The 27,925-nt window shown below is 39.0% G+C and overlaps 2 protein-coding genes across 4 annotated transcripts in view; one reads left to right on the top strand and one right to left on the bottom strand.

Annotated features, from left to right (window-relative positions):
* The window catches only part of LOC124288383, a 24,212-nt gene extending 22,888 nt beyond the window's left edge, over positions 1 to 1,324 (top strand). Inside the window, exon 4 of the mRNA XM_046724898.1 lies at positions 1,030 to 1,324. Within this exon, the coding sequence (XP_046580854.1) occupies positions 1,030 to 1,307 (278 nt within the window). The 3' untranslated portion in view covers positions 1,308 to 1,324. The remainder of the gene's footprint in view (positions 1 to 1,029) is intronic.
* Positions 1,325 to 3,595: 2,271 nt separating this feature from the next.
* Positions 3,596 to 7,964, bottom strand: LOC124288384. 3 transcript variants are annotated; one of them, XR_006901438.1, is made up of 5 exons: positions 7,849 to 7,936; positions 6,859 to 6,976; positions 5,907 to 6,058; positions 4,945 to 5,432; positions 3,596 to 4,894 (listed from the first exon to the last, which is right to left on the bottom strand). XR_006901438.1 is itself a non-coding variant. In XM_046724899.1 (4 exons), exons 1-4 carry the CDS (start codon positions 7,895 to 7,897, stop codon positions 5,278 to 5,280), a joined length of 474 nt encoding a protein of 157 aa, XP_046580855.1. In that variant the 5' UTR covers positions 7,898 to 7,964; the 3' UTR covers positions 4,903 to 5,277. The 3 variants fall into 3 exon arrangements, 1 of the variants encoding a protein (XP_046580855.1); XR_006901439.1 differs by having other exon boundaries at positions 5,091 to 5,432; XM_046724899.1 differs by lacking the exon at positions 3,596 to 4,894 and having other exon boundaries at positions 4,903 to 5,432; positions 7,849 to 7,964.
* Between the last annotated feature and the right edge of the window lie 19,961 nt (positions 7,965 to 27,925).

Below are 27,925 nucleotides of genomic sequence, written 5' to 3'. Positions count from 1 at the left end.
TGTGACAAGGGCCGTTGTGAACAGCATCGCCGTTATGTTGTGTTCTCTTTACACTACACCGCCATAGAGCTGGAATATTGCTGAGTGCGGCATTAAACAACAAACCAACGTAATACTGAAAGAATCGTCATAGTGAAACTAGTCGAATGAATCTCTAGGAAAAGGATGGCTGGAGTTTGGTCTAGAATGCTAAATGTATGTCCTATTGGTACAGCTATAATCGCTTTGCCTAACCGGGCCCTAAGTGCTAGATGTATGCTCTATTGTTACAGCTATATTCGCTTTGCCTAACCGGGCCCTAAGTGCTAGATGTATGCCCTATTGGTACAGCTATAATCGCTTTGCCTAACCGGGCCCTAAGTGCTAGATGTATGCCCTATTGGTACAGCTATATTCGCTTTGCCTAACCGGGCCCTAAGTGCTAGATGTATGTCCTACTGGTACAGCTATATTCGCTTTGCCTAACCGGGCCGATGAGTGCTAGATGTATGTCCTATTGGTACAGCTATAATCGCTTTGCCTAACCGGGCCCTAAGTGCTAGATGTATGTCCTATTGGTACAGCTATAATCGCTTTGCCTAACCGGCCCCTAAGTGCTAGATGTATGTCCTATTGGTACAGCTATAATCGCTTTGCCTAACCGGGCCCTAAGTGCTAGATGTATGTCCTATAGGTACAACTATAAACGCTTTGCCTAACCGGGCCCTAAGTGCTAGATGTATGTCCTATTGGTACAGATATATTTGCTTTGCCTAACCGGGCCCTAAGTGCTAGATGTATGTCCTACTGATACAACTATAATCACTTTGCCTAACCGGGCCCAAGAGTGCTAGATGTATGTCCTATTGCTACAGCTATATTCGCTTTGCCTAACCGGGCCCAAGAGTGCTAGATGCATGTCCTATTGGTACAACTATCATCGCTTTGCTTAACCGGGCCCTAAGTGCTAGATGTATGTCCTATTGGTACAGCTATAATCGCATTGCCTATCCGGGCCTAAGTGCTAGTTGTATGTCCTTTTTGTTGCAGGTGGGCTGGTCTGCTTTGCTATATTTGACTATAACCTGACGGCCGTGCCCGAGTACAACAACCGCCTGGGGCCGCTCATGTCGTGGATGGAGAAAGAAGGAGTGTGGGAACTACTCGACACGAAACAACGTACTGATTCTGATATCACCGGCACCATGGAAACTGTCTACAGATATACCATCAGGGCATCTGAAGTAGACACATCATCAGCTCCTGCTCGTTTTCCAATCAATGGCGCTGGTAGCAACATATATAACCTCAACGGTATTTGTCATTAAATATTTGATATTGGTTCCTTATGATTGTGGAAAGAGTTTTAGTCGCTTTTGTTTGCAACATATTTACTTCATATTTTAACGTAATCCATCAGCTATTTGGCATGGTCAGACGTATAATCAAATTGCAGGAACGGTTTTATTTTGGACATCCATCCTTTCAATATACACGTGTCCTCATTATATCGTCATGTGGGATTTACGACTTCTGTGCACAATCGTACAGAGGTTTATTAAAAACAATTGCGGCACCGCTATCGTGATAAGCCTTGTTGGTCCGTAATAACATTTCTTTATAACATATGTACTTTAGGATTTGCAATATTTCCAGCAATCAAGTTTTCATTTTCTAGAACCCAAGAGGAAATTATTTCTTGTAACTATGTTCTAGAATATATTCTGGACACCAGGAATATCACATAACCGCTTCCATGCAGTGAAAAGTCACATCTATTGCAATAAAGAACCTGGTCAGACTCGCTGACTTGGTTGACATGTCATCGGTTCACAATTGCGCAGATCGATGCTCATGCTGTTGATGACTGGATTGTCTGGTCAAGACTCGATTATTTACAGACCGCCGCCATACAGCCAGAGTATTGTTAAGTGTGGCGTACAACTAAACTCACTCACACATCATGGTAGCACGTGTTGGCAAAGATAACACTCCCAAAGTGAATGGGTGAGCATGGGTTAACGTCGCTGTAAGCAATATTCCAGCTATATCACGGCGGGGAACACCTGAACTGGGCTTCACACGTTGTACTCTTGTGGGGAATCGAATCCGGGATTTCGGCGTGACGAGCGAACGCTTTGACCACTGTGCTACCCCACCGCCCCCAACACACAAAGGGAGTTACAAACAAGGTGTAGCACCTGATGACACAGTCACCCCGTGTATAAATGTTGGTTAGACATACAACACACAGTCACCCCGTGTATAAATGTTGGTTAGACATACAACACACAGTCACCCCGTGTATAAATGTTGGTTAGACATACAACACACAGTCACCCCGTGTATAAATGTTGGTTAGACATACAGCACACAGACATCAACACCAGTGTGTATAAATGTTGGTTAGACATACAACACACAGTCACCCCGTGTATAAATGTTGGTTAGACATACAACACACAGTCACCCCGTGTATAAATGTTGGTTAGACATACAACACACAGTCACCCCGTGTATAAATGTTGGTTAGACATACAACACACAGTCACCCCGTGTATAAATGTTGGTTAGACATACAACACACAGACACCAACAATTATTGGTATTTATTTCACAATCGCAGATAAACGTGACAACAGTTAGTTTTGGTATTACGAAAATCAATACGCAGAATAACATATACCAAACTTACATTAGTTTTGTACCAGGAAAACCAAACACATTCTGCCAATTCCTTAAATTAACGAGTCACTATGGGGCGGATTCCGGCACACATTAATAAAAAACCTATGTATTTTTCAGAAATACTCAGTGATCTGATCATGACATATAAAACCTTAATAAAAAATGAAAACAAACAAACGAAATTCGTTAATATGGACGGAATACAGATTTGCAGAATGTATAATATATTATCACAATTTCTTTAAGAAAAAGCGGTAACCTTTGACAAAGATGCATTGAATTCGATGCTAAAGACACGAGAGTATGAATGCATAGATCGAAAACCTTAAGTTAAACACCAGTGCAACATTGTCTCATGTACGCAGCTTTTGATTCTACCCGCTCCTTGATGACTCCACTACCCACGGATGATCAGACCGATTACCGCATTATAGGTACCCAGGTATAAGAAGTTGGGCAGATCAGACCGATGACTGCATCATAGGTACCCAGGTATAAGAAGTTGGGCTGGTCAGACCGATGACTGCATCATAGGTACACAGGTATAAGAAGTTGGGCTGGTCGGACCGATGACTGCATCATAGGTACCCAGGTTTAAGAAGTTAGGCAGATCAGACCGATGACTGCATCATAGGTACACAGGTATAAGAAGTTGGGCTGGTCAGACCGATGACTGCATCATAGGTACCCAGGTATAAGAAGTTAGGCAGATCAGACCGATGACTGCATCATAGGTACCCAGGTATAAGAAGTTGGGCTGGTCAGACCGATGACTGCATCATAGGTACACAGGTATAAGAAGTTGGGCTGGTCAGACCGATGACTGCATCTTAGGCACCCAGGTATAAGAAGTTGGGCTGGTCGGACCGATGACTGCATCATAGGTACACAGGTTTAAGAAGTTAGGCAGATCAGACCGATGACTGCATCATAGGTACACAGGTATAAGAAGTTGGGCTGGTCGGACCGATGACTGCATCATAGGTACCCAGGTATAAGAAGTTAGGCAGATCAGACCGATGACTGCATCATAGGTACCCAGGTATAAGAAGTTGGGCTGGTCAGACCGATGACTGCATCATAGGTACCCAGGTATAAGAAGTTGGGCTGATCAGACCGATGACTGCATCATAGGTACACAGGTATACACAGGTATAAGAAGTTAGGCAGATCAGACCGATGACTGCATCATAGGTACACAGGTATAAGAAGTTGGGCTGGTCAGACCGATGACTGCATCATAGGTACACAGGTATAAGAAGTTGGGCTGGTCAGACCGATGACTGCATCATAGGTACACAGGTATAAGAAGTTAGGCAGATCAGACCGATGACTGCATCATAGGTACACAGGTATAAGAAGTTGGGCTGGTCGGACCGATGACTGCATCATAGGTACACAGGTATAAGAAGTTGGGCAGATCAGACCGATGACTGCATCATAGGTACACAGGTATAAGAAGTTGGGCTGGTCAGACCGATGACTGCATCATAGGTACCCAGGTATAAGAAGTTGGGCTGATCAGACCGATGACTGCATCATAGGTACACAGGTATAAGAAGTTGGGCTGGTCAGACCGATGACTGCATCATAGGTACACAGGTATAAGAAGTTGGGCAGATCAGACCGATGACTGCATCATAGGTACACAGGTATAAGAAGTTGGGCTGGTCGGACCGATGACTGCATCATAGGTACACAGGTATAAGAAGTTGGGCTGGTCAGACCGATGACTGCATCATAGGTACACAGGTATAAGAAGTTAGGCAGATCAGACCGATGACTGCATCATAGGTACACAGGTATAAGAAGTTGGGCTGGTCGGACCGATGACTGCATCATAGGTACACAGGTATAAGAAGTTGGGCTGATCAGACCGATGACTGCATCATAGGTACACAGGTATAAGAAGTTAGGCAGATCAGACCGATGACTGCATCATAGGTACCCAGGTATAAGAAGTTAGGCAGATCAGACCGATGACTGCATCATAGGTACACAGGTATAAGAAGTTGGGCTGATCAGACCGATTACCGTATTATAGGTACCCAGGTATAAGAAGTTAGGCAGATCAGACCGATGACTGCATCATAGGTACCCAGGTATAAGAAGTTGGGCTGGTCGGACCGATGACTGCATCATAGGTACACAGGTATAAGAAGTTAGGCAGATCAGACCGATGACTGCATCATAGGTACCCAGGTATAAGAAGTTGGGCTGATCAGACCTATTACCGTATTATAGGTACCCAGGTATAAGAAGTTAGGCAGATCAGACCGATGACTGCATCATAGGTACCAGGTATAAGAAGTTGGGCAGATCAGACCGATGACTGCATCATAGGTACACAGGTATAAGAAGTTAGGCAGATCAGACCGATGACTGCATCATAGGTACACAGGTATAAGAAGGGCTGGTCAGACCGATGACTGATTGGTGTTTGTTCAAACACTAATGGCCACAAGCCACTTTCACGCGTGAACATTGATTATTTAATTATAGTTCGTATATAGAGCTCGTTGAAAATTATCGTTTGATTTTCATTACCATTTTATCATTATCATGATATTTAATCTCAAGTCAATGGTAGTATTAAATCACCAACAAATGTTATTTTGGGGGATAGACAGGCTGTTGTCCGTTGTACTGTGGAGGAGGGGGATACATTCCCTGGCCTGGGGGTGGGTAAGTGTTGTATGCAGGGGGAAGGGGCACCTGGCCCGCATAGCCGCTGTAGTGAGGTTGTCCCTGTTGAGCAGACATACCTGGAACATGAAAACATTAACTGTCAGGCTATAGGAAAACCTGTTTCATCACACGTTAATGTAGGCGACACTGTTACCCTTCATGGTAGATAGTACCCGTGAAGAATTGATCTTCAGTAACCCATGCTTGTCACCCGTGAAGATCCAGGTTGGATTGATCTTCAGTAACCCATGCTTGCGTAATAGGCGATGAACGGGATCGGGTGGTCAGGATCCCTGACTTGGTTGACACATGTCATCGGTTCCCAATTGTGCAGATTGATGCTCATGATGTTGATCACTGGATTGTCTGGTCCAGACTCGATTATTTACAGAACGCTGCCATATAGCTGGAATATTGCTGAGTGCGGTGTTAAACAGGCTTTAAACAACAAACAATCAATCAATCATGGTACAATGAAGCCATCGATTTGTATTCGATATGACCGCAGTTTGAGTGAAGATGAATGTATGGTTAACTGACGTATTATATACCTGTTGTTGTCACCACCATAGTGGCGCCGACTGCTGGCGGACCAACCACACGGCCAGGCCTGTTGGCTGACTTGACACAGGCACAGATGACAGCAATAACGATGACAATGAAGAAGAAGCTACCGACTGAGGCGCCAACGATTGCAGAAACACTGTTGAAAGTTAGACGATACCTGTATGTTATTGGCAGATACTAGTATTCTCTAAATACCAAGCTACAAAATGGCTCGTGTACATATACCTCAACATGGGAAATGCCGTTGCTAAACACCCACAGATAACACATGCAGCCAGCTGAGTGTATGTGTATGTCGTGACGTTCTAATCGATAAATTGACTTTTCGTGCATACCAGCCTACATTTGTCTGACAACTGACAACTTTAACAAGACAACCTACAACCAGAGTCTTCGAAACAAAGATCAAGAATTTACCTGAAGATATGAACGTTCTTCTCGATAATTACTTCATTCCTTGTAACGACGTTTCATGGCTATTTCTTGCTCATTCATGAGGTGAATACGAAGTAGATCACTCGTTACGTGTTTAACATATGTGCTCTGAAGTATGATATAGATAAGCTGGTATGGTCCCTGAGGGTAATGTACAAGGATCGAGTAGAACACGACATTGCAGAAGCCAATACAATGAAGATGTGATGGTTTGGAACATGACATCTACATTTCAATACGTCCACCATCATGTCAAGTTTCCGTACATAATAGTACTGTAGAATATACGTTAGAATACCCACTAGGTGGGTAAAGATCTTGGTCTTCCTTTGGATCTCAATAATTTTATAAAAATTGAATTTGGTATGGAGAATTTTGGTTTGATTGAAATGAAATGTTGGTGTGGTGCGATCTCATAGGATGTAGTGTCGACTAAGATATCCCAAAGATTAATGTCGGATGTGAATCTACAGCTGTTATATCCAGTAGTATTAGAGTTACCTTGTACAGCAGTATTGGTCATCGTAACTGCCACAGCAGCCAGCGGAACAGTACGTACCACTCGAGTAACTTGAAGAGTAATCTGAAGAGTAGCTGTAGCAGTACTCGGCCTTTACATCTGAAACAACACTGAACAATTGATTTCAGTTGCTCAGGCTAACACTGTTCTGAAACAACATTGAACCATTGATTTAAGTTGCTGAGGCTAACACCGTTCTGAAACAGCATTGAACCATTGATTTAAGTTGCTGAGGCTAACACCGTTCTGAAACAGCATTGAACCATTGATTTAAGTTGCTGAGGCTAACACCGCTCTGAAACAGCATTGGACCATTGGTTTAAGTTGCTGAGGCTAACACCGTTCTGAAACAACACTGAACCAGTGAATTTGTTTGCTGAGGCTAACACCGTTCTGAAACAACACTGAACCAGTGAATTAGTTTGCTGAGGCTAACGCCATTCTGAAACAACACTGAACCAGTGAATTAGTTTGCTGAGGCTAACGCCATTCTGACCTGAACCAGTGAATTAGTTTGCTGTGGCTAACGTCATTCTGAAACAACACTGAACCAGTGAATTAGTTTGCTGAGGCTAACGCCATTCTGAACTGCATGTCAAGTGTAGCATAGCGTGTCAGTGTAATGTGGGTGGAAAAAACTAGAGGTGAAGCTTATCTTGGAAATACATCCACAAGCAACGTGTCCTCCAATCTTGTATGATACATGATATATCAATTGATATAGTTTAAGACGCCGATAACTACCTTTCCCAACTAACCCAACTCTTTATAAACAATACCTGGGGGGACCTCGCCATTAAATTGTTCGTTCGTCACGCCGAAGACCAGGGTTCGATGTATGAAGCCCATTTCTGGTGTCCCTTGCCGTGATATTGCTGAATTATTGCTAACACTAAACGTAGAACGAAACCAACTCATTCTGATGAGAATATTTAAATCGTAGCAATATTCTGATAGACAGTAACATTTACCTTCAGTCAGAACCAGCAGAAGTCCAGTGAGGCAGTAGAGCACGTCCATGGTGGATTGTGGTGTATGTTCAACCCACAATCGACTACCCACCTGATAGTGTCACAACGATAGGTCGTAGCACGGGACAAGGAAGGAAAAGACAACAAACATAACATGACGTCGGTCGAGATAGTAACTATGCACTGAAATATTGCATACGCACTCGTCTTATCTCAAACACTAAATAATCTCCAATTTAACTCTTGGCAGGTCTCTCTGCCCGTGTGTACAGTCTTTTAACGTTGTCGTATGTCCCTGGTAGCAGAATGTCATGTTGTAACTGTATCGGTGAAGTAGGTTCTCCTCGCCGAGCCTACACCTTGACTAATGGGAATAGCTGGCTTACATGGCTTAACCCACAAGCTTGTGTTATGTCACAGAGTGATTGAGTGAGTGAGTGAGTGAGTGAGTGAGTCCTCTATCAACAGATGACTGAGCCAACCATTTCTTTAAATGAAACAGGGACGTGTATGACGTAAAACACTCCCTCACTCAGTTCTTTCGAAGCGTCTAAACAACGTAGGAGTAACATAACATGTCGGTTGTCTATACGTACATTCGAATCATAATAGGGTTGTCGGTTGTCTAGGAAAATATACGTATATATTGAATAAACAACAAATAAGGTTTCTGTAAATTATCTGGTCACAAATAAAACACATTTGATGGATCTCGTTGCCAGCTGTTGATCAATGTAGGCGAGGTCGGTAGGGATATTAACATTTAGAAATTAGCGTGATCTCAACAACCAAGTCCTGGGAGTCCAGAGAATTCTAGCGAAAACTAGGAAAACCCATTTAAACACGAGAATCACTGTCATCAAGGAAGAGGTGGTAACTCTAACTCTTAACAGCTGAACTTACCTAAGTTCAAGATGCGAGTTCAAAACCACACTATAAACTTTTCTGACCCATGATAACTAAAAGTTAATTGGTGTGAAGTATCAACTATAAAAACACATCATCATAACAATACACACAGTTTATAATGATGAATATGCCATAACTGGTAAAAGTGATAGTCCTGTTTTTCGAGTGCAATCGTGTTTAGGTCAATCCATATGTCATGTAGAGTTCTTTAATTCTTTAGGATATATATCAACTAAAATTAGATCAGTTACACAAAGACACTTAACAGTCTGGCTGTGATCGTAGCTACTACGCTACCGCAGTTTTAACAACTGGAAGTCTGACAGCTGGCTGTCCAGGGCACGTACTTTGTGTACCCCTCCGACGTGTCAAGTGTCACGTCTCTCACGTCCCAATGTACACCTGTAAACATCTGGCTAGCTATTCTGGAAACGTTCGTAGCCCTAAGAACTTCTTAAGCCCATTATTAACACAATGGCTACGATCAAAGTGAAACTTTCTTAGGGCTACGAACGGTTCGAGAATAAGGGCCAGCTATTCTCGAAACGTTCGTAGCCCTACGAACTTCTTAAGCCCATTCTTAACACATTGGATAAGTTAAGATTTCTTAGGGCTACGAACGCATCGAGAATAAGGGCCCAGCTTCAGACGTCCATTTTGTGGATGCCGACAAAGGCTAGGTCGCTTTCCTTGTGTGCCTGACTGTGACAGTTTAAGTTCAAATCCCGGATAGGGCTAAACCCAAAAAGTACCATAATCTGTACTTTACCTACAAGGTGTTTCCCCAAACATAACATTTGTCAGAAGAAGAAAATGCTCAGGACGGGTGGGTGATGACCCTTTTATTTGCTGATATTCCGTTTGGCAGCAATATATTTCAGTTCGGGTCAATATTATTTGTTACATACTGTGCGCTACACAGATAGCCATATCACAACTGTGGATTAACTGTTGAAGTCTTGGAGAAGATGCTAAACGTATTTTCGTTTATATATCAAAGATGAATGGCTGCAGCTGGTTGCCATATTGGAGCTTTGAACAAACTTCAAAATAACACCTCATATTAACTCACAATGTCAGCGGAAACCACCTACACATATCGAAGAAGTTGTTTTTTCGGGGAAGGTTTTTGTACCACTGTGCTGGCATACGACTTGCGCTGACTAAGCAAAATATGGCCCAAACTAGTCAACTGTCTTCTCGGTACCCAAAAAGCCTGTCCTTCTCAACACGGGACTGCATGAAATCCCGGACACTTCTTTTGTTAAATATGCTATGTGGCACTTCGTAGACATGGAAGGGATGCCGTAGGTATGCTCATATGCCTCTGAGCATATGAAAGTAGAAATAGAAACATGTAGTACAGTTACATCGAACACTGAGCGGTACAAATGCACAGCTGTATTCCCATATATTGAAGCAGTGGATTGTGAAATACAGAATTTGAATGTTAATAAATGTTTTAGGGTTAAAGTAATAGGAAAATTGTTCTATCGTCTGTGATATACTTCGACTTCATTATCCTACATCACGCTACTTGGCCACCGGTGGTCGATGCAGTGTTACAACAAATTTATTACCCACGTGGTCAACGTATGGGTAGTTGCATACAGGTGTCGTACATCACACGAGTGTCGTATCGCGTTGACCTGTGTCGTAAAGACTTGACCTGAGATTCTAACGATTTGATTGGATAACCGATGACCTCTCAGTTAGGTCACAACTGACATGCATCCTGACGTCGGTTACCAAGGGGACAGACGAGAATGGCGTAGTGACGTCAATTAGAGATAAACATGATGTGTTGGCCAATTTCAAATTCATTTGGAACCGACGTCAGCCGGAGGTTTCAAATGAAATATTCCCGTGCTTCAAATACTCAATAACACCCGGAAACTGGCCAACATATCGACATTGTAAACACAAAAGTAAACCAAAAGGTCCACACACGTTTTTGTATCTGCACTCATTGACATCGAGTACGGGTACAGCAGTACAATGTCATCAGTCGGCCGTTTCGGCTGTCTCCCATGGTAGCATCTGGAACTGCTCATTTGTGACGTCATTCGGACTGTACGTCACAATATGATTTGAATGACGTCATCACAGCTGACGACGTAACAATACAATGGTGTGAGCGATGTTTGTATGCATTAATACTGGCGCATGAATAGCAGTTTAAGACTTTGCAAGTGTTATAAACGCGGGCAATTCTTGTAACTACAAAATTGTTTTGCTTTAACGTTTTTTGTCAATACTGGGCATTGTGTTGGTACACCATAAACCTGAAATGAGACAGGCGAGAAAGCCGCGACACAATGTAAACAAATCTGACAGCGATCTGTTTCGGTGTAAGGTCGATCGAAATAGCAGAACTTGTTACATTAAAGAACAATGTGGTGGATATTGTTACCAATATATATCGCCATTGGATATTCTTAAATTTGTTTTAAAGTTTCAAAAACACAATCTGAAAGCCTCTTATTAGTGCAAAATATTCGAGGAATATTTTTTTTTATTCAAACGGAAACATAGTCAGTGTCAGTAGTTGCCTATCACGCAACATCCAAATATAAAAATTAGTTCAAATGAGTGTCTATAAAACCATGCCTTAAATATTTCTGAATTTCTATAAAGAGATGGGACTTTGAATTGAATTACCTTACTCCATGTGGATCGGAGACGAAATTTATGTGAGAAGAATGGTGACTTTCTGGAATATTGATTGGACGGAATGAAATAAATATAAAAAGTTTATTTCTTAACTATGAGAACATTATTTCTTTTGAATTTTTGTTACAACATATCTTTTTTTTACATGAAGGGGGAGGTGCACTGGTACATTTTAGGAGTAATAACATAACTGTCATTTTAATTATAATTCACGGGAAATGATAGCAAGGTATGTTTTTAGAATCTTGCGTTCTTAAGTAAACGTAGAAAGGTATTGAGATAAATAATAACAAAATCAATTATAAATTATTACTTAATTGACTGACATATAAGTTTCATGTGATTTTAAGGCAGAGCTAGGCAAACAAACACTAAATACGTACCCTGGCAGAACAATCACTTGCTACTAACTTAGTTTGTTGGCTCCTGCTTTAAGATATCTTTGTTTTTATTAATAATATATTTACTAAAAAGATAATTCTGAAAATGATTGCTAGTAGCTAACTCATGATAATAAATTTCAACATCCAGAGAATTTGAAAAAACATAAAGGCTACGTTTTGGTCACACTCTTGTCGAGCATTATTCAGTCTTGGAACAGAATAACCACAAAATTTTCAGTTGACTATTCATGTAACTGGAATGAACATGTGAAACATAGCATTTATCCCAGATTTGATGTAATACTTCTTAGAAATCATCAGCTTTGAGGAGGTTACCATTATTTGAAGACATTTGAGCCAAAGTAGTGCTTTATTAAGATGGTGGTTTGGACAAATTGTCTCAAAGAGCCTGTTGATGGTTATTTGGAAAATGAGCTTATATTAAATTCGTACACTGGTTTGGAAGCGAGAGGTGAAAGCTTCAGGACGTTTTCATGTGTGTTTCTCCTTAAACTTTATATTTTGTTACCAATTTGGAAACAACTTGATGACACTAGTAGGTATCTCAGAAAAGGAAATAGATCAAAAAAATTAGGTGTTATGTCCCTTAGGATATGGTCTTCAGATCTAATAAAACAAAGATTATCATTGTTTAATAGCAATAATGACAATATATATTTTTATTGACAAAGCTTTGAACTTAGGATATATTTTTTGCACCTTATTTACATTAGTAATTAGCAGTTAAATATCTGTGAAGAAAAAGCAGTATGTTTGTATTTTGTGTAACAATCAATTTCAATGCTAGTTAATTGTTTGGATAACTGTAGATCCTCTGTTCCAAGACTTTGCATAACAGGTTTCCTATTTCTGGAAGATGATTCAGTGTACAGGTGCAGACTGTATCTTGGATCCTCTTGTGTTATTGTGGTGTGACATACCTGTGTACATAAATGCTGGCAGTTGATGAAGTCCAGTATTGTGGAAGTTTGTAAGGTATGATTCCACAACAAAGTACACATAGAAAAATATATTGGAAAGGATGATTTAAAAATGGATTTCCTTATGTTCAGTGTCATTTTAGGATGGTGTACAGATTTTGAAGCGAGAAATTATACTGAGAATTGCTGCAGATTAGCTGCTGAATATTTGCTTCTGGGTATGTCCAGATACCTCGATGTAAACATACTGTTTACAAGCCCAATAACCTTTTCATTTCGAAATTATTTCGATTCCCCATTTTCGTGGTATAAAATCGACGCAACTTTCCAACGACTTAAACGAGCACAATTGTCAAAGTTTAAAAAAATGAAAATTAGCTGCAATGTTAAATTAATAAAATACCTTTCAGAAATAACATGGAAAAAATTAACAACGATAAGGGCCACTGGCTTGTGCATACGTTTACGATCGAAAACTGAACGTAAGAGCGGCATTAACCGCCTTACTGAACTCTGCTTGAACACATATTGCTCACTCTTGATAGCCTAATTATCCTTTTATGTAACATAAAATTAATTAGGTGCAAACTCTCTTAGACATTCACAACGATATAATATTGATCCAAAGCGAGCTGAACTCGATGTTCTGGTGATTTCGACGATTACATTGCTCGCGCTATATCGGGGGATTACGTGCGCGATCGGAGTGCACAAACAGTTTCACTGGTTAGGCGGGTGCAAAAAATATCAATATTATTTACCCGAGATCGTTAATACCCCTTCAGATGCAAATCAATTGCCTATATAACCAAATTTAGCAAAAAATCTCTAAGATCTGTCGTCTGCTGGTGACAAGTAATATACCAGATATAAACAGGAAGCCACGTGATCACAACACTCACTCGCATGGCGGAGCGAAAAGTATACAATTCCCGATGTGGAGATCAGCAACAGTTTCGCCGATATGATATCATCAACGCTACTTTTGTAGGAAACACTTGATATTTTTTGTGTGAAATAGATGAATATATCCCTTTTCACTCAAGGTTAGTAAAATAAAATTACGTTTTGTCTTACATCGTCGAAAAACCCCTGTCACCGGGATTCTCTGTTGGAAGCCTAATAACACTGAATCACGTTTCTCAAAACATCGCTACTTTGAGTAACACAGTATTTTAATCGAGTGAATATCAAAATGTACATAAACATGAAAATAGTGACTGTAAAATTAACTCACCGCAACCGAGGTAACATCGATGATCCATTTCCTGTTGTTGCACCATGAGTCGAATGACAAGGTGGTAGGGTCCTGAATAAACTTCCAATAGACCGATCCAGTCCCGGCCGATAAGTCCCGGCCGATAAGCCCCGCCCACTTCGTTTTTGACGTTAGGGGGGACAACCACGGACTAATCACTATGGCGTCACCGCCGGCGAAACGTACGTGATTGTGAACGTTGTTGATGAATTCTGCTTGTAGTACGTTGGTATCCGTCGTTTGTGAATGATATTTAAAGAGTTATACCTACTTTATTTTTAATATATTTTAGTTGACAGATTGTAATTGGCGAGTGAAAATGAGTTGCATGCTCGATGAAAAATCGTCTCGGCCAGCTGCTAAGTGTGGAACGTGTTTCCTTTCGAACCAAATAACATATCTGGCAATCCACATTCGTCTAAGATGTTAGCAGGGAAAGGGTAACAGAATTATGTTGTTTTGTATTTTTCAAAAATTCCCATCGTAATATTACAAAAACCGTGAACACAGCCACATGTTCAAGTTGGAGATCGTTTCGGTATCTATAAATAGATTGTCAAAACTGCGCGTGGCGCCTTTATTTATTTATACGTTGTTCACATTTAGTTATATCAATAATGTGAAAACATGGGTTTCTACCTTTTAATGAACTAAGCAGAAAAATGTGTCCGGTCTACTACTTCGTCCACCTTATTTGTCTATATTTGTAAACAAATACATCACTGGATATCCTATTTGATCTTATTTGGGAATCGGGAAAAAGGTTTTTGGGCTTGTAAACATTATGTTTGCATGGATGTATCTGGACATACCCAGAAGCAAATATTCAGCAGCTAATCTGCTAATTCTCAGTATAATTTCTCTCTCAAAAATCTGTACACCATCCTAAAATGACACTGAATATAAGGAAATCCATTCTTAAATCATCCTTTCCAAAATATTTTTCTATGTGTACTTTGTTGTGGTATCATAATTTACAAACTTCCACAATACCGGGCTTCATGAACTGCCAGCATTTACGTACAGTTATATCACACCACAATAACACAACGAAGATCCAAGTCTTCACCTGTACACTGACCCATCTTCCAGACATAGGAAACCTGCGATGCAAAATCTTTGAACAGGGGATCCACAGTTATCCAAACAATTAACTAGCATTGAAATAGAATGTTACACAAAATACAAATATACTGCATTTTCTTCATAGATATTTAACTACTAACTACTAATGTAAATAAGGTGTACAGAATATATCCTAAGTTCTAAGGTTTTCGTCAATAAAATTACATATTGTCATTATTGCTTCTTAAACAATGATAATCTTTGTTTTATTAGATCTGAGACCATATCCCTAAGGGACATAACACTAATTTTGATATGTTTCCTTTTCTGAGATACTTACTGGTGTCATCAACAATATATTTAAGTTGTTTCTAAATTGGTAACAAAATAAAAGTTTAAGAAAACACACATGAAAATGTCCTGAGGCTTTCACCTCCTTCAAACCAGTGTGCAATTTAATATGAAGCTCATTTTCCAAATAACCATCCACAAACCTTGAACAATTTGTCCAAAACCACCATCTTAATAAACACTACTTTGGCTCAAATGTCTTCAAATAATGGTAACCTCCTCAAAAGCTGATGATTTCTAAGAAGTTTTACATCAAATCTGGGATAAATTTATGTTTCAATATTTATTCCAGTTACATGACTAGTCAACACGAAAATGTTTTAAAAATATCCCCAAAACATTTCGTGAAATGTTCCAGAAACATTTTTTAGAATGTTTTATTCATGTGATTTTGTATGGTTCCAGAAATGTTTTAGAAACATTTTCAAAAACGTTTAACTATAAGGTTTTTAAAATGTTTTCCTGAAATGTTTTTTTGGAGATGTTTTGGAAATGTTTTAAGAAATGTTTTATTCACGTGATTTTGTATGGTTCCAGAAATGTTTTAGAAACATTTTCAAAAACGTTTAACTATAAGGTTTTTAAAATGTTTTCCTGAAATATTTTTTCGAGATGTTTTGGAAATGTTTAAAAAAATGTTTTATTCACGTGATTTTGTATGGTTCCAGAAACGTTTCAGCAATGTTTTCTCCAACATTTAGTGATTATATTCCATAAAGGTTTTCTGAAAATATTCATTCCAGTTACATGACTAGTCAACTGAAAATTTTGTAAGTTATTCTGTTCCAAGACTGAATAATGCCTGACCAGGGTGTGACCTATTTCTTTTCAAATTTTCGGGATGTTGAAATTTATTATCATAGCTTGATACTAGTAATCATTTTCAAGTAAATATATTATTTAAAAAATCAAAATATATCTTACAGCAGGAGCAAACAAACTAAGTTAATTAGTAGCAAGTAATTGTTCTGCCAGGGTACGCATTTAGTGTTTGTTTGCCTAGCTCTGCCTTAAAATCACATGAAACTGATATGTCAGTCAATTAAGTAGTTATTAATAATTAATTATGTTATTATTTATTTTATTACCTTTCTACGTTTACTTAAGGACGCAAGATTCTAAAAACATACCTTGCTATCATTTCCAGTGAATTATGATTAAAATGGCAGTTATGTTATTACTCCTAAAATGTACCAGTGCGCCTCCCCTACATGTTAAAAAAATTATGTTGTAACAAAAATTCAAAAGAAATAATGTTCTCATAGTTAAGAAATACACCTTTATTTCACTCCGTCCAATATTCCAGAAAGTCACTATTCTTCTCACATAGTTTTCGTCTCTGATCCACATGGAGTAACGTAATTCAATTCAAGGTCCCATCTCTTTATAAAAATTCTGAAATATTTTTGGCATGGTTTTATAGAAACTCATTTGAATTAATTTTGTTATTTGGATGTTGCGTGATAGGCAACTGCTGACACTGACTATGTTTCCGTTTGAATAAAAAATATTTATTATTTCTGGAATAGTTTGCACTAATAACAGATACTGTACTGTAGGCTTTCAGATTGTGTTTTTGAAACTTTAAAACATCCTATAATGTGTGACAAATTTAAGAATATTTAAGGGCGATGGTAAAAACATTCACCACATTGTTCTTTAATGTAACAAGTTCTGCTATTTCGATCGACCGTAACCGAAATCAGATCGCTGTCAGATTTGTTTACGTTGTGTCATGGCTTTCTCGCCTGTCTCATTTCAGCTTTATGGTGTACCAACTCAATGCCCAGTATTGACAAAACACGTTAAGCAAAAACAATTTTGTAGTTACAAGAATTGCCCGTGTTTATAACACTTGCAAAGTCTTAAAGTGCTATTTGTTGTCATCTATTGGTAATGATTTTGCACATGTGCGAAAGTGTGTAAATTCGTGCAAATTCTCACCCTCAAGCAGACGTAGGTTTCGTGAGCGATGGTGCAGGCATTTCATTGATCGTGAGGCATATCGCGCTCCTTGATCCGCTTCAAATCTTTTGTCTCGACCATAATGGTCGTGTTAAAGGTACACATCAAATCGCAGCAATATGTAACAGATATAGGGAGTGTGAATGGCGTAATACAAAGCACATCGCTTCCGAGGCATCGTTTGACCCCGGAAATAAGTGTGACAAATCCACAAAGCGCGCCCGGCCTGCTGATTGGCCAAAATTGACGCATGCATCGGTCTATTAGATGGCGGGTGTAAAATTATGACGTGAAGGGTGATGTAATCCCGACGTCATTTCCCGCGGTAACAATAAGGCATTGTGTCGCAACATTTTAAAAATGTTATCAAAACGTGTAGGTGTGATATCATTTAAAAAACCTTTTAAGAACCAGTCATAATAAAAACACACATTTTAAATGTGATGACAGATCCGGCTAAAACATTTCAGGAACATTTTAAGGCACTTTAATGACAAGTCATATTAGAACGTGGCTGAGTGAGATATTGTTTGTGATTGCAGTGTATGTACTGTTTATGTCACACCAACGTTACAACATAAACAGTGTTTTAAAACGTGATGACAATATTTCATTAAACATGTTCTTGCACAACATTTCTGCAATGTTTTAAAAACATTTCAATCATATGTTATGAAATAGTTTCACCTATGTTACAGCATGACGTTTCTGAACAACATTTTGAAAACATTTCAAAAACATTTTCGGTATTCTTGAGAGATTTACAAATTATTTGTATGATATGGCACGGCTTTCATCATTAAGCTGATAATATGATGAACATTTTCATCAGGCCATAATCTTGCATGATTTAAAAGTGTATTATAAATTAACAAGTCGGAGAGAGTGATATATTTACAAAATGATCCCATGAAAATTCACTTGCCAGTCGGGCCAGTGACTGTGGAGATTTACTGGCCCGACTGGATTTTAACTAACCATGGGCTCCCGGGCCAGTGGCTATTTCGCACGCTGTTTGTATGATATGGCATAAATGTGTGCACAATGTTTTTAAAACGTGATGACAATATTTCATTAAACATGTTCTTGCATAACATTCCTGCAACGTTTTAAAAACATCTCACTTATATGTTGTGAAATAGTTTCAAACACGTTATAGCATGACGTTTTTGAACAACATTTTGAAAACATTTCAAAAACATTTTCAGTATTTTTGAGAGATTTAGACATTATTTGTATGATATGGCATAAATGTGTGCACAATGTTTTTAAAACGTGATGGCAATATTTCAACACACATGTTCGTGCACAACATTTCTGCAACGTTTTAAAAATATTTCAATGGCATGTTATGAAATAGTTTCACTCATGTTATAGCATGACCTTTTGGAATAACATTTTGAAAACATTTCAATAACATTATGATTTATTGTGAAACATGTTTATAGCATTCCAAAAACATTTTGACGAAAATGTTTTTGGAAAACTATTTTGAAACCTTATGAAAATGTTTCGAAAAAGTTTCGTGTTAACTGGGTGAATATTATACCACCATTGTCTATATTGCCATAATCACTGCTCTTGTGTTATACTGGCTTTAAATGTGCTATATGGTTCTGCAATGCTGATACCTCTACATTTATTTGTGAACTTAGTTAATTTTGCAATACTATTGTTAATTACATGACATTTCTTTCAGACTGATTCCCGGTTTAAGCTTTTAGCTTCAACTTGGGAATCGACATGTAACACTTGTCAGTGGTTGTCCAGCGTTGACACAAACAGAGTATCTAAAGAGACACACTGGCGTAGCTTGTTCCCTTCAGTATCGCCTATGACGTGATTTTGTGTTCATCCAGGGTATGATCCCGAAAAAGTTGTCATAGAAATGACAATTTTAAAGTCTATAAATTTGGCTTGTGTACATCTTCAGACGCAGCTAATCTAACAAGCCCTGCGTTTTAGGTATGATACCTCACAATCTGATGACTGACAGATGTTGGAGAGTCTTCATAATCTTAGAGAGACTAGTATGCTTCCTTGGCGAAGTGTAGACTGGCCAGTAACCAGAGCTAATGACGAGCATGACCAGCTGTGCCCCGATCAAACGAACTCCCTCTGAGCTATAAGACAAAATATCATTCAACAGACGAAGGGGCAAGGAATAGCTCAGAAACGTTGTGTATACAATAAAAAAGTTGACATCCATAATATTTTGTCTTATACTTTAATACCAACTTCTATATGTCTCTCAAGAACCGCTCTCTGTGCTGCATTTGCAAATGTTATTCTGGCAGTGTATCTCTGCACAGATTCTTACGTCACCTCCGATCCTGAGTTTCCTATCCGTGCAATCCTGTTTGAACGATACCCCATATCAAGCACGCATAAATATGGCGAAAGCCCCTCTGCCTCTTCGAGATGAGTGGTCATGGTGACACTTTACCGAAACGCTGTCTGGCCGGTATAATAGTGTCAAAGCTCATAAGTTCGGAGTAAATGTTTTGGAACAACCCTACACATCTAATCATGCGAATGTATGTGTGTATGTATGTATGTATGTATGTATGTATGTATGTATGTATGTATGTATGTATGTATGTATGTATGTATGTATGTATGTATGTATGTATGTATGTATGTATGTATGTATGTATGTATGTGTGTGTGTGTGTGTGTGTGTGTGTGTGTGTGTGTGTGTGTGCAATGCATGTGTGTGTGTGTGTGTGTGTGTGTGTGCATGCATGCATGCATGCATGCATCTGTGTCACCAGTCATTGTCGCCCTTAATACTCATTGCATCCCACATCATTCGTTACCCATTCCTGACAGTTAACAGAAGAGCCTTTAGATAAATCATCTTTATTTCATTCATGTGTTGAATAGACATTGATGATGACATTTTTGTTGTTTGCAGTTAGATAACCAGAGATATAAAGCATATAAGAGCAAAAACACATCGGTGTCATAGAGGGCGAGAACATACGCTTTTTCACGTATTTTACAGTTTTAAAATTATATTAAGACCCGTGAAGGTCCGGGTTAGAATATTGATCTTCAGTAACCCATGCTTGTCGTAAAAGGCGACTAACGGGATCGGGTGGTCAGGCTCGCTGAATTGGTTGACACATGTCATCGGTTCCCAATTGCGCAGATCGATGCTCACTGGATTGTCTGGTCCAGACTCGATTATTTACAAACCGCCGCCATATAGCTGGAATATTGCTGAGTACGGCATAAAACTAAACGTACTCACCCACTCACTATTAATAAAAAGAGGGTGTTCAACATCTCCAGCACTTTCTGTTAGCAAGCAGCCAAGACAGTATAAAAGACAGAAAGATATCGTTGCTCCAGAAGCCGGGCATGCTTTTATGTCTAACAAATCGATGCTATACCAGCATGACGATCTCCTTATTGATGAGTCTTTCACAATGCATAAATACATGCTCGACTTTGTCATGCAAAAATGCTAAATAAACATTTCTGAGATTGTATACAGTAAGTATTAACTCAAAATGATTTAGCTAAGTCATATGTGTGACTTGCATTTCAGTTGTTAATCCTAGGGAGATTGTCAGATAAATTCTTTTCAGTGTTCATCTGGAATGCAGTTCCTTGAAAACTTCGTCACGATCACGTACACTAATTTGCTCTTTTACCCGCCCTGCCCATGTCGGGAAATACAGCACAGGAAGAATAGGTCAGTCTGTAAGTCTTAATTAAATTCATACTTATATACCAGTGATCACATGTATTATAAGGGTGACGTTTTACATTTATCATTAATTTCGTTAAGTTGATCGTGTTGGCCTGAACAAATCTGAACTATAATAGTCTTTTACATAAAATAGTATTACTTATTCTTCCAATGAATAGGAGAGTCGTACAGGAGAAACTAAACCAAGGCAATCTGTAGTAACTACAGAGGGAGTGGACAATACCTGAATATTTTTTTCAAAATCAAAACCGTTGGATGATTTCAAGCTTTTGTATTCCTTAGATGTCAATTCACACTATAAATTGCAAGCATATAATCCGTATGGTAACAACATTTTCCTATATACAAACAGCTGCATGACTCTCAAGAAGTTATTTGATATACATATATTCTGTGGTATGTAACAATTTAAATCATTTGCATTTCTGTCATCATAAAATATTTGATATTTCACAAGCGTGCTATATCATAATAGTTTCAAATACTGCTATATCATAATAGTTTCAAATAAACAGTTTTATTACAACTGTTGTAATAGGAAGCTAATAAAATGTTAATCGTTGATGACTCAAAACATATACTGGCGGACACATGCTTAGAATGGTAAGGATAGAATGGTATTTGTAAATCTGCAAAACGTGATGACTGGTATGTGAACTGCAAACGAGTAACCGATTGGATAACTGAAAGCTTGCTACATTTGTAAATTTGTTGTTTTATAAATATAACATCAGAACGAAAACAACACTCGACTATATCAGAAACAGAGGTGCAATAGGCAAACAAAACACATTTGAAAATACATTGAAAGGATCATTGTAACCACGCAATGAAATCAAATGTAAGAGGAACTATGGATCAATACGACGCAGGAAATGCTGTGACAATGTACCATTTTTGGTCGCGTTTGCACCATTATCTTTAATTCTAACAGTTCCTATTTCAGTTAAAGACTAGTAAATGATGGTGTTCTAAGGGGACATTCACTAAAGACACGAAACGGTGCAGTGGTAAACGACCGTTTTAGTCGATTGGAAGAAAAAGATAGCCCTTTATATGGCATTTACTAAGCACACCTTTCTATATTTGCAAAACGTGTTCTCGCAAATATTTTAATATCGATAGAAATTGGTTGAATTACGTTAAACGAGTCATTATACCTGTAGGCGCACTATTATATAGTTTCGGAAACAACTCCTTCTCAGCTTGCGTTCTTCCTTGGTACATACTCATGAGACATCGTGGTGAATTTTCTAAATACCTTTGACTAAGGATGGGCTGTTGGATACAATCATATAAAGTAAAGCAAATCTAAACTATACTATTTATACAACACGCAAGAGGCTTAATCTTATCAATGAGATAGAAAGAAGAGCAAACAGAAGGGTTTCTACACAGCAGGCATCACCATATCATATCCAATAACACACACACATAACTGCCTTAGCAAAGGTACACGTTTATATATATATATATATATATATATATATATATATATATACCAAATGGAGTTTGCAGCACTGGTCAGTTTTAAGGCTTAAAGATACTGTTATAAGGCGAAAATGTGTACGTGACTCAAGAAACGTATTACAAATCTATTATTAAGAATTGCGAGTATTTATTCATAAAATCAATACTGTTTTTGATGGGCAATAAATCAAGGAATAGAGAACAGGATAACTGTCAGTGTCAGGACAGAAAAAAGTAGCAATCAACGGTGAGTCATCGATTAGTTTACAGTAATCCTCTGATCACGAGGTACGACATGAGACCATGGAATGATGTAACTTTAAACGAATCAGAGGGATTGTATCTGGTCATGTGACAAGGGTGGAGCAGGCTCGAACACCTTAAAAAGAAACCGTCAGCACTAGAAAGTGGCGCGGGTTACAAAGTCAGCAGAACGTTCGCATCGAGATCGATCAGTTCCATATCTGGTGAAGAGCTTGCCCTATCCTGTCCTGACCACGTCACCTTGTAATGACGAGAGATCGAGTAAACCTATGAGTATAGAACCTAGTGTTGAGTTATTCCTTGTATGCCAGAGTGCCAGTACATGAATGTAATGTTGTAGTTAGGAGTCTCGGTCGTCAGACCTCCTCACTCCTAAACGTAGCCCCGGACGGACCAAGCGAGTAGTAACTTGAGCTTACATCACCTGACAATGCGGAACGGCCATCTTAATAGGTAACTGGTAGTAGGGTTTACTAACACCCAAAACCCGGTTACGGCATGGTGGAGATTGCGGGTTCTTCTTGAACAAAATGTTTAAGACGATCCCTTTCGCTTTTCTTATGGTCGTTCTTTTTTTTATTCCTTTGCATTGACGTTTGACGGTAGGTTCCTTTTTCGCGGCTGGGATATGTTATCTCCAGTTTTCCCTCAGGATATTTGGAATTTTTGTATTGCCTCGTGGAAATGATTCAGATTCATCTACGTGCTATGACAGTCCGGTCCAATTTCGTCCCATCACGTCTAACATTTTGACTAATCCAACCCGACTTGGCATCATACAACAACCCACGTCAACGTCTCACCCTCCATCTGCTCCCAATGACCTCTCCCTATCTCTTTCTCAGGAGGATTTAGAATTATCATTTTCCTCTTTAGATTTGTCATCCATCGATAGTTCAAATTCTGCCCCTGACTTCAATATGGGCGATTCCACGTTAATGCCAGAACATTTCACAGGTAGGGACACGTCTCATGCTGCCGAGTGGCTTGACCGTTTCACTCATTTTGGTAATTTTAAAAGGTGGACTGATGCACAGAAAATTGAAGTTTTCCCACTCTTTTTAAAGGACGCGGCGTATCTATGGTACAAAGATTTGATAGAATCGGCAGAGGAAGAAATTCCCCATTTTGATGAGATTGAGAAATTGTTCAAGGACAAGTATGTCCATCCGACTGACCGTTGGGCCCTTTTAGAAACTTTTGTGAGTCGAAAGCTTTCCCCTAAGGAAGCTATAGATACTTATTTGGCGGACTTGACAGAAACGGCTAGCTTGTTAGGAAAATCAGACACAGATTTAATAGACGCTTTTGTTCGGGGATTAGATGACAATACTAGGCGTCATGTTTTAATGAAACAGCCAACTGTGCTTAAGGAGGCAGTTTCATTTGCACGATTGGCGAGGTCAGTTATTCCACAGTCTGCAGAAAGTACGACTATGAAGCTGGCAATAGATACCCTGAGAGAACAAATTGCATCGCTTGCGGGGAAACTCGCTCAACCAGCACCACCGGTCAATGCTTTTTAGTATCGCCAAAGTCAGCGTTTTCAGTTCCCCAGAAACCCTTCTAGGCAAACAGCTCGTCCGTGGCAGGAGCCACAACCTCAGTTTCAGCGACAGCCGTATCCGGACCTTAAGCCCATTTCTGGTGTCCCCCGCCGTGATATTGCTGGAATATTGCTAAAAGCGGCGTAAAACTAAACTCAGTCAGTCAGTCAGTCGTATCCGGACCAACACAACCAGCAGCGACGTCCACCCCAGTCTACTAGGCCAGACTACACTCCAGGAAGGACCATGTCAAGGGCACGCCAGTGTTATCGCTGCGGTGGTGAGTATGATTTTTCTCATTCTGATAGGTGTCCCGCGCGGAATGTTCAGTGCCATTTCTGTCAAAAGATTGGACATTTTCAAAGAGTATGCAGGGCTAGGTACCAGTCAGGTAACCCAACTAGCAGATAGCAATTACAGTCAAGACCGCGCAGGAAATTTTCCCATTGTGCTGAACAAACGTTCGACCATACTTATTTGAAATCACAAGTTTGTAATTCTCCTTGTTACAACCAGCCTAAATCTACATCTAAAAGTGACAATAGGCTTAGAATTCATGTTGTTTTGGGAGAAAAGTTAGTTTCATCAATCGTGGATTCAGGCGCTGGTTCTAGTGTTTTAAGCCTGGAAGTTTTCAGTGATTCAGGCCTATGGAACGAAATCCCTATTCAAAAGTCAGATGTGCCATCTATTCAAGGGATAAGTCAAAATATAGTGCCAGTATTTGGACAAGTTGTACTTCCCATGACTATTGGTGATTTTCAAACAGAACAATGTTTTCTAGTTGTTGCAAATTTTGAGTCTCCCATGATTTTAGGCTTAGATTTTTTGATACGTCAAGAGGCTGTCAGGATTTTTTAATCTTGTACTTTGGCTATTCAAAATGGTTTAACAGTTGTTCCAATGAGGGCAAATGGTACATTGCTACCACCTGTTGCTGGTAAACAATCAAAACCTACGGCGTCAGGGCAAATACTTGATAGCTCGCGGCAAGACGCCACAGTTCCTCCCAAATGCAAAATAGAACATTGCCTAGGTTTCACAGTTCAATATCGACCAGGAAAACATGTGCATACCGTAGATATTCTGTCATGCTTTCCGTGTACAGCAAATTCAGACAATGATCTTCCCCAGTCGGATAACAACGACCAGATATCGATTCTAATCGCAACAGATTTGTCATCAGACTTGTATGATGACAGCTCACTTAGGGTAACCTCTGTCCCCACAGGAGATTACTCCGAAGCTTATCGGCAATATGACGTCTCCAATCAATTGCCACATCGTACGTGCAAACGACGACGTTGTGACAAGCGTACAGGAATGAAAGTTCCTGGCCACGCTAAACGGCATAAAATGGTTGTCAGCCACAGACACAGGCCAACTAACCCATTTCCAGTTGTCGGTCAGTACAGTCAAATTAAATTGCATAAATCTGGTACGGATACAGACATCATAACCCCCATTTCCCAGCCGTTAACATCGGACAGGCATAAAAAGTCACCTTGGATATAGAGGAATACTTTGTATAGCTAAATGGATGCGAGCGCGTAGAATATTCAGTGGAAAGAAATACTACAGGATTCATTAGAAGACCTACACTGTACATGAGGTTACAGTTGATCACGAATACAAATTCCCTGAAGGAGATTTATAATTATATGATACTGAAGTCGTTTAATGAGAAACGAAAGCGTTAGAATATTTACCAAAATATTTGAAATATTGTTTCGGAAAAATTGTTATGATTCGTTCCCTTTTTAGTTACAGCACTGCAAATATCATGCTGAGGACTGATCACCCACACATTGATTTTTGCATGTGTATTATTTCAGGAAAATAACTAGTTGATGCTATATGCATGGAGCACAGCTCATATCGATACATGCTATAGGTCATTCTTTATGATGTTACTTGATTCAATTGTCACAAGGTTACAAAGATGTAGAATCGTGCATATATGTTGAAATGTGTGTTGTTCTTGTCAAATGTCTTGTTGAATATATTCAGAATACTTCGACTGCATACAGTCACGTGTTGGTTGATAATAAATGAAGAATACAATCCTATTCACGGGTTGGTGACCAAACGCTGATAAGGTTTGGGTCACGTTGCATACTATTACTTGATAAATTCATTCCCAGGTTACTGACAACAATGTTTAGGTCAGGTTGCATATATACCTACTACTTCTACGGGAAGGTTACAGGTCGCGCAGTCCATAAGAGACATTGTACATATTTCGCGGTCCATTACAAAGCGTTTCGCTATGCGTGTATATACGAGAAAAAGAAATGAATTACGATCCAAAGAGATCTGACGATAGTGCGTCACATGATGATACGATATACTTATAAATACAATGATGTTCAATGAAATACGGTGAAATTTCATTCTGTTCGAAGACATACGGTGAAACACGATGATGTTCAATGAAATACGATGATGAACAATGAATTACAGTTACATGACTCGAAAGGAAGTCAAGAGAATTCATTGTTCAATGGTTATACTGTACGGATACAAATATACGTTCCATGAAGAGAAATGTTTTGGTGAAACATGTTGATGCAGTATTTACTACTACTATTGATGTATGTTGCTTATTCGCACGGTTACTTGTGTGAGATTAACATTATTTATTTGTGACAATTGGTATCATATTTTTCAGATACAGTCAATTTCTATTTACAGGAAATGTCTCGAGATGAATGATTCTCATCATTGCTCGGTTTCAGAATGCATGGAAACCTTTCGTACAAAATGTTGATGAGATATATATATTACTTATTTTTACGTTTATATTTATGTTCATAATCCCATTCTTTATATGTTAGCATTCGGGAGACTCCTTCGATCAGGATGGCGATTGTTTGCATTCTGAATAAAATTTATTTTGTGTATACGAAATTATTCAATTTTGACATTTTTCAAAACAAATGAGTGTATGTATTCCAATACAAAATGACAGATTTATCCAGAATGCGCGATAGGACACATTACCAAAACGTTTGGTACGTCCTCATTACCTCATTACCATGTTTATTCAGTCGATGTAATAGATGGATGCATAAAACAGGCGGAAGAAAAGTTCCCCGCATACTGAACAGTGGTAGCTAATGACACTGGAATATTAATTCTGTACATTAATGTTCTATATACGGATTCTCGTACAAAATGAGGAATTCTTTCATTTATTGGATCAATGAGTCGTTCACTTTTTGGCACGGCTAGAGTTGAATATTCAGAACGACTGGTGCAGTACATGAGACAATTATAGTAGTATGTAACTAATATTTTTCGTGTTTTTTTAAAAAAAGTTTGTCAGATGTCGACAGACATGTACATGTCTAAAACAAATGCTCGTATTTCATCCGCTCGTAATAGTTTTGTAACAAACCATAGACACATTAATAAGGAAGTTGCTGGACACATACAAGATGTGGAGAAAGGTATGTTCATTTTTATGACAATTTTGTTAGATCGCCTTACAGTCCTAACAACTATTCGACAAGAAATTGTTTAAATGT

This window comes from Haliotis rubra, unplaced genomic scaffold, assembly GCF_003918875.1.
Source record: "Haliotis rubra isolate DU_JTF1 unplaced genomic scaffold, ASM391887v1 Scf416, whole genome shotgun sequence".
Lineage (NCBI taxonomy): Eukaryota > Metazoa > Mollusca > Gastropoda > Lepetellida > Haliotidae > Haliotis > Haliotis rubra.
Note: the sequence above shows the minus strand (reverse complement) of the source record. Positions and strands in the feature narration are given on the sequence as shown.